Raw genomic sequence first — 7,623 nt, 5'->3', positions numbered from 1 at the left:
GTGATTGGAGTCAGGACATTGATGAAAGATAGCAAAGTCCCAGCGCCAAAAGCAAGGGTTTTTTCATACCTCTCAAGTACGCCCTTAAATTGCACCCCATACCCCGTGATACATGTACCGCAGATTAAGAAACAATGATCTGTAGGACTTGACTATACTGACCCCCTGAATCCCGAACAGCAAGTGAAGATATTATTCTACTCAGTAATAGACGCAGCTGCTGAGGAGACCTCTCTCTGGCTTCCCCACTACATTAGATGGTAAAATAAAGATGCTATTCATATGTGATCAGGGAATATTTATATGTACAATAACCATGGGGTGAGGCTGAGCCCTGAGAATCTATTTCACTGGTGGGGCCTCAGCATCTCAGGCCGACACTAGGATGATGGGTGATTCTTCGCTGACAAGACTTGGCAGAGATGGAGAGCAGAGTTATCTCCTATCCCGGCTACTGCAGCAGTGTGAGATGTGATAAATTCCTCTCTATAAATCTGCTCTATAAACACCCAACATGTATGGGATATACAAGGAAAGGGTAAATATGGCCACACAATGATAAATAATACCTCAGAATACAGTCCTAGGTAAAGGCCACAGTGTATGGAAACCAAGGTGCAATGATATGATTGCATAATAGCGACTATGTCAGGGGGCTGAGATCATAGACCAGAAAAGGTCATAACTACAACAAAATAATTTTAAAGAATCTAATACTTGGTAACAATATTAAAAATAAGGACTTTATTGATCCCGTCCACGAAATAGAATCCCCCATGATACTGTAAATGTACATTATAGAAGATAATAGGGGAAGAATATTCCTTCACATTATGATTGTCTTCACCTGCAGTGTCTCCATATACACAGCACATCCCTTATATACAGTGTCTCCATATACACAGCACATCCCTTATATACAGTGTCCCCATATACACAGCACATCCCTTATATACAGTGTCCCCCATATACACAGCACATCCCTTATATACAGTGTCTCCATATACACAGCACATCCCTTATATACAGTGTCTCCATATAAACTGCACATCCCTTATATACAGTGTCCCCATATACACAGCACGTCCCTTATATACAGTGTCCCCATATACACAGCACATCCCTTATATACAGTGTCCCCATATACACAGCACATCCCTTATATACAGTGTCCCCATATACACAGCACATTCCTTATACAGTGTCCCCATATACACAGCACATCCCTTATATACAGTGTCCCCATATACACAGCACATTCCTTATACAGTGACCCCATATACACAGCACGTCCCTTATATACAGTGACCCCACTAGCAGTGTAACAGATGATGTGTGTTAGGAGAGGGATGAGCGGTGACAATGCAGCTGCTGATCTCACTATATACAGGTATATAACTGAATATCAGAGAAACCTGCAGCACATCCATGTGTATTGTCTCATCCATCAGTAGATGGTAAAACCAGTCATTTCTCCTGCTGCCATCCACTATAATCTCCACATATAACATGGTAATACAGACTGTGATGAACTATGGGCACCACTGCCAGCCCCAATATACCAGTCTCATCACCTGCCCCCATCTACTACTAATACAGCACTAGAAGAAGCCGCCATGATGGTCCCTGTCATTCCTCTGGACACTAGACTGTCATTCATGATGCCCACAGCACAGTGTATATGGCAGAGCAGCTCTATGGGCTCCTGCCTGGCAGGTGCCACCTGAGGGTCCTATGACCTCTGACATCACGTCACCGCGACAACCACCGCTGTTCACTTTCTACTGGCGACCGAAGCGACTGGACTGAAGTCTACAGAGAAGAGAACTGCGGAAATGGCGTCCACTGGACACGGCGAGGAGAAGAAGAAAGAAAACGGGAAGAGGAAGAGAGAGGAGGAAGAGGAGAGCGGCGCTGGATTGGACAAGATCCAGAAGAGGAGGAGAGGATTGGAGGATGAGGAGACATCCAGCCCCTACCCCAGGCTTCCCATCAGCCGCTTCACCATCCACCAGGGCTTGGGTAGGGGCAACTTTGGAAAGGTAAGTTCTACAACTTCTCATATCCCTTTATACCCTATGGGGGAGAGTTATCAAGCAGCCATGTCCTCTGTTGCCCATAGCAACCAGACACAGCTCAGCTTTCCTATACTCACAAACCCTGGGAAATTGATAGCTGAGCTGTGATTGGTTGTTATGGGCAACCGAGGACGTTACTACCGTAATACTGCTTGATAAATCTCCGTCTAAATGTCTATTATATCCCAAGCTATTATTCCCTGTTATCAGCCATTACAGGTCTGTTAGACTGGGTCCACACTGCGTATTAACCATCAGTTCAATGTATCCGTTTTCTTGCATCTGCTTTTTTTTTTTTAATAAAACGTATATATATTGAAGGAACTGCAAATACACAGTGTCAGCCTAGCCATACCTGTAGTTAGGCCTGGACGATTAATCAAACTAATTTGATTAATTTGCCTAGATTTTGAAATTCTATTAAAATTTTTTGGAAAATCGGAAACACGATTTCCCCCCCCCAAAAAAAAAAAAAACTCGCCCTGACCTGGACGCAGGGGGAGCGGTGGCGCTGCGGGCAAGCTGCTCCTCCTGCAGGTCAGTGCACCCGCTGCTGGACCGCCCGGACCCAGAAGATTGGAACCGCTGCCCGCCCCCATCCAATCATCTACTAGATCACCACCAAGCCGCCTGCACCCAAGAGATCGCCACCACCCGCCTGTGACAGCACCCTGAGCAGCCGCAGCAGCTGGGCACCTAGCAGCCCCCGGGGCAGGAGAGACAGGGTGCGATTACTGGAGAGCAGGTGAGGACTCGGCATGGCGCCAAACCCCTCCCCCACCACGTCTAACAGGTAATACTACTATTGCTACTACTATCCTCATTTCTGCTACTACCACTCCCACTACTATTGCTACTACTATCCTCACTCCTGATACTACTACTCCCAATACTGCTCCCACTACTATTGCTACTGTACTACTACCCCCACTTCTAATACTACTACTCCCAATACTGCTCCCACTACTATTGCTACTACTACCCACACTTTTAAAACTACAACTCCCAATACTGCCCTTACTACTACTACTTCCACTCCTGATACTAGTACTCCCACTATGCCCCTATTACTACACCACTCATCCACTACTACACCCATCATTTTATTTTTAGACTACATCGCCCAGCCCTACCTGTAATGGTAATCTATAGTAACAGGTAGACATCTAGAGATCTCACTGCTCCATGACTACTACTTTACACCCCACACTCATCTCCCCTTCTATCTACATAGTCAGGTGTAGGGCTTCTATAAAGGGGGATTCTGATTCCCTATAGAGCTGATCTATGGGATCACAGCTGTAGGGAAGGGACACTGTTTACATCTATGGCCAGGTCCAAATAGGCTGCTGTAAGGCACAATAACATAACATAGCTTCAATACAACCTTACAGCAGCCTATCTGTACCTGGAGATATTAACTGCACTGACCACAACCCACTCATTGAGACATCTCATGCTACATAATAGTGGAATATCCCTTTAAGATCTCTTTATAGAGCATTCAATACTAACACAACCTGACAGACTGACAGCACAGCCCACCCCTCCTGTAGACGTCTTCTAACATGTTTTCTCAATTTATTTTCTTTAGGTGGTCCTAGCATCAGTCCCCGGCCGAAAGATCTACATGGCCATCAAAATCATCAAGAAGAAGGAGGACAACGACGAAGTCATCGTGAGAGAGCGGCGGATACTCCAGGCGTCCAGAGACTGCCCGTTCATATGCCACCTCTATGCCGCACACGAGTCTCTGGAACGCGCTTACATCATCACGGAGTATCTGTCCGGTGGCAGCCTGGAGGGATTGATCAGGATGTGCGGCTACCTGAACATCGGCAACGTAAGGTAAGGAATTGGTTTTCTTCTGGGGGGTGAAGGAAATTGTTTAAGAAGAGTGTTATTAATCACTATTTTCTGTTTTCTCCACGAGATTCTACACAGCAGAGATGGTAAGTGCTCTCCAGTTCCTCCACAGGAAGAACATCGTCCATCGGTAAGTAGACCCTTTCTCTGCTCGGTCATGCAGGGATCTATCCACAGTCTCCTGTATCACTGGGCAGATTTATCATTCTCTTCTCTTCTTTCATTGCAGAGACCTGAAGCCAGAGAACATCATGGTGGATGCTGACGGCCACATCCGTATCATCGATCTGGGATTGGCCGAAGATGGGGTGACCGCCTCCAGGAACATCGATGGAATGGCGGGAACCTTCCACTACATGGCCCCCGAGGTGCTTCTTAGGAGAGGATACGGCGCAGCAGTGGACTGGTGGAGCCTGGGGATTGTGCTGTCCAGGATGGCCACAGGACGCCACCCATTCTACAACGGCCCCGTCATGCAACAGGCTTTCAAGGCCATGACCACCGAGAACCCCAAATTTCCATCTTGGATCGACGCTGACGGAAAACATCTCATCAAGAAGCTGCTGCGCAAGAATCCTGAGGAGCGCCTGGGTGTGTGCGGGAACATCAGGCAGCATCCATTCTTCAACACCATCGGCTGGAAGGAACTGGAGGAGAGGAGAGTAACACCACCATGGAAGCCAATGGAGACAGGTCTGCAAAGTCAACATCTGCAGTGGCCGGAGGACACCGACACCCTTCACCCCCGGGACGACTTCAATTACATGTCACCAAGTTGGACCCGGTAAGATTCAATCAAATAGGTTCTTGTTAGCTTGGGGTCTCCATCTTTGTCCTTGTCTGCTTTCTCTGTCAGTGACTATTTCTCTATTTCTCCTTAGATGGATGAGAAGATCTAGACTGTGAAGGAATCCATGACCATCTGGTAAGTGGCCATTATACACACAGGACACCTATCACATGTGTTGTTATATAGCTGGATGGTCCATTACCATGACCATCCCACTATGATAACGGAAGCTGCTGTACATATAAGTTTATTAGATGTCTTCCTCTTTTGTCTTGAAGGATCAACCTGCGCCAACTGATCTCCGCTTCCAGCCTCCTGACGTCTCTGCTGCTGTTTGCGACCTCGGCTGCCCAAGAACATCAGCGCTCTCAATAACATCTTCATGCAGGACCTTTGCCATCAGGATACAGCCCCAAGACCTTGACCATGGAAACCTCCAATCCCGGGCTGGCATCTGACATCCACAGCCTGAAGACCCTCAACACCCCAGGAGCGGCCTGTGCTTTCATCTGGAGAGTTCAGGAACAATAGCCGCATGTAGTAGTCCTGGGTCGCGGAGTAGCGGCTATTATCCCTCAACTCACCTCAGCACAGGCCAGGTAAGTACCACACCCACCACATCCACATCACACACACTACAGGATAGGTATAGGCACTCACACCTAGCACTTAGTACATGTAGATTAGATACCGGCTCGATCCTGGGATTTATTCCGATCGCCATATTTGGGGTCAGGAAGGAATTTTTCCCCCTAATGGGGTTTTTGCCTTCCTCTGGATCAACACAGCCGTAAATAGGGTTAGTTTCTTATAATGTTAGGTCACACATCCCTATGACCACTAGCTTAAAATATATCTAAAATTAGACTCCCGCATCAGACAGGTTAGGGACCAGCCCAAAAATAGGTTTAGTGTAATAGGTGAATAATTTACACATATACATAAATATATAAATAATAACACCCCCTCCCATTATCTATAAATAAAATGTTCCTTTAACCACCCTATACCTGTGTGCTTGTCTTTATTGCTATTGTGGATGAAGAATTCCCTTTTGTTAGAGGGGTCTCCGCTGTTAATCTGATCACATTGTATGAAGACACATTAATCCGCCATAGTGTGTGTGGGTAAACTGGGCCACCACAGGGACACTGACACAACCAGGGGTAACAGCACAATTAATATTATTCTAGCATTGTCTGAGGAAGAGATGTTCTGTTCCATTTCCCTGGTGGTCAGTGGATACTTTTCAGAGGGACTGCAAGCAGCAGGTCTTCTAAACTGGTGGAGCATAGTTTCTGCACCCCACACAGGGGCGCTCTCTCATTTTATGTTATTATTTAGGAACAGGCTACCATTACAGATCCCACAGGAATAGTCACCCAGCTACCACATACCCCTGAACAGCAAAACAGCCTACGGCTATGTTCACATTTTATAAGAGACCGGTCGATCTTTTGCGACGCTGAGTTCTGATGTGGGTGCATCCGTGCGTGCCTGCATCAGAACTACCCACTGCACACAATAGAGCGTGCGGCTGGAGCCGCACGCTCCATTGTGGGCACTGACAGGGTTTTCTGCAGCCGCTATTCAATGAATAACGGCCGCAGAAGACTGACATGTCAGTTTCTCCAGGCGCCTCTAGGGATCCCGGCTGGAGTGTATACCATGTGTATACACTCTGGCCGGGATTCCCTCAGCCTGCAGCACTGCGTAAGTACTGCAGAAATCTCTGTGGAACTTACGTAGTGTGAACATAGCCTAAATGTGTAATACAATAGGGAGTCTTCAGAAAGTTACATAAATTTGTAATTTACTTCTCTTTAGAAATATCCAGTCTTCCAGTACTTATAAGCTGCTGTACGTCCTGCAGGAAGTGGTGTTTTCTTTTCATTGCTCTGTGCTGCCACCTCTATCCATGTCAGGAACTGTCCAGAGCAGAGAAGCAGAGAGGTTTTCTATGGGGATTTGCTACTGCTTCGGACAGTTCCTGTCACAGACAGAGGTGGCGGCAGAGAGCACTGTGTCAGACTGGAAAGAATACACCACTTTCTGCAAGACATACAGCAGCTGGTAAGTACTGGAAGACTGGATATTTCTATACAGAAGTAAATTACAAATCTATATAACTTTCTGAAAACAGATGATTTGAAAGAAAAAGATTTTCACTGGAGAATCCCTTGAAGAATCATATATGAATAACAGAGTCATTCAATACTGATATATCATTTCTCAATAGGGTAACAGTGAATCCTTATCTATAATATCCTACAGAGTGTCGTATGCAGTCATGGTACCTTATTTTGTGCCCCCTAAAGAATCCACAGAGTTAAAGCTGCTTTAAGTGCCCCCTACACAACCATAGTGCCAACCAGGTGATGTGAAGCACGTACATCCTCCAGGACAGTGGTCACAAACCAGTGACTCTAAATCTACATGTGCTGACACCAATGGTGCATCATACAGCAGTGTATCTCTTATTTCTCTGCTATAACACATCAGTATTTGTCTATATCTGTGATATAGAAGAATATAGAGATGGATACAGAAATTACAAATACTGACCCAACACTGAGTCGGGGGAGAGAAAACCATTCAGATGTTATGTCCTATTCAGCTGCAGATTCCCACACACAATGTATGAGCCCAGCACAGAAGAGGTAGAGATCTCTCTTCAGTGACAACTTCCCCTTAGGCGGGCTGGTTGGAGACCCCCGTTCTAATGTAAGACCATTATAACATTATGGCAGCAACAACCAGCCAAGTGATCCTCACCTTCTGCTTCCTCATTGTGGTGTACCATCACTGATGTCCCTTCTTTATGTCACAGACATCCATTATCTTCACCTGATGGATATATGAGCAGATATGGGAATTATTGGTCACTTT

The 7,623-nt window shown here is 46.1% G+C and overlaps 1 protein-coding gene across 1 annotated transcript; it reads left to right on the top strand.

Moving 5' to 3' along the window:
* Positions 1-1,390: 1,390 nt before the first annotated feature.
* LOC138798728 (protein kinase C theta type-like) lies at positions 1,391-5,741 on the top strand. The gene is made up of 6 exons (XM_069979295.1): positions 1,391-2,042; positions 3,673-3,926; positions 4,012-4,074; positions 4,174-4,728; positions 4,826-4,869; positions 5,013-5,741. The coding sequence occupies exons 1-5, from the start codon at positions 1,836-1,838 to the stop codon at positions 4,848-4,850; spliced, it is 1,104 nt and encodes a 367-aa protein (XP_069835396.1). The 5' UTR covers positions 1,391-1,835; the 3' UTR covers positions 4,851-4,869; positions 5,013-5,741.
* The last annotated feature ends 1,882 nt before the right edge of the window (positions 5,742-7,623 follow it).

The sequence above is a fragment of the Dendropsophus ebraccatus genome, chromosome 8, assembly GCF_027789765.1.
Source record: "Dendropsophus ebraccatus isolate aDenEbr1 chromosome 8, aDenEbr1.pat, whole genome shotgun sequence".
NCBI classification, from domain to species: domain Eukaryota; kingdom Metazoa; phylum Chordata; class Amphibia; order Anura; family Hylidae; genus Dendropsophus; species Dendropsophus ebraccatus.
Note: the sequence above shows the minus strand (reverse complement) of the source record. Positions and strands in the feature narration are given on the sequence as shown.

Excerpts from the sequence above, each read along its gene's own strand:
- LOC138798728 (XM_069979295.1), top strand. The coding sequence starts at position 1,836 with ATGGCGTCCACTGGACACGGCGAGGAGAAGAAGAAAGAAAACGGGAAG. Across the intron at positions 2,043-3,672 it reads GTAGGGGCAACTTTGGAAAG|GTGGTCCTAGCATCAGTCCC; the intron begins GTAAGTTCTACA and ends TATTTTCTTTAG. Across the intron at positions 4,729-4,825 it reads ATGTCACCAAGTTGGACCCG|ATGGATGAGAAGATCTAGAC; the intron begins GTAAGATTCAAT and ends ATTTCTCCTTAG.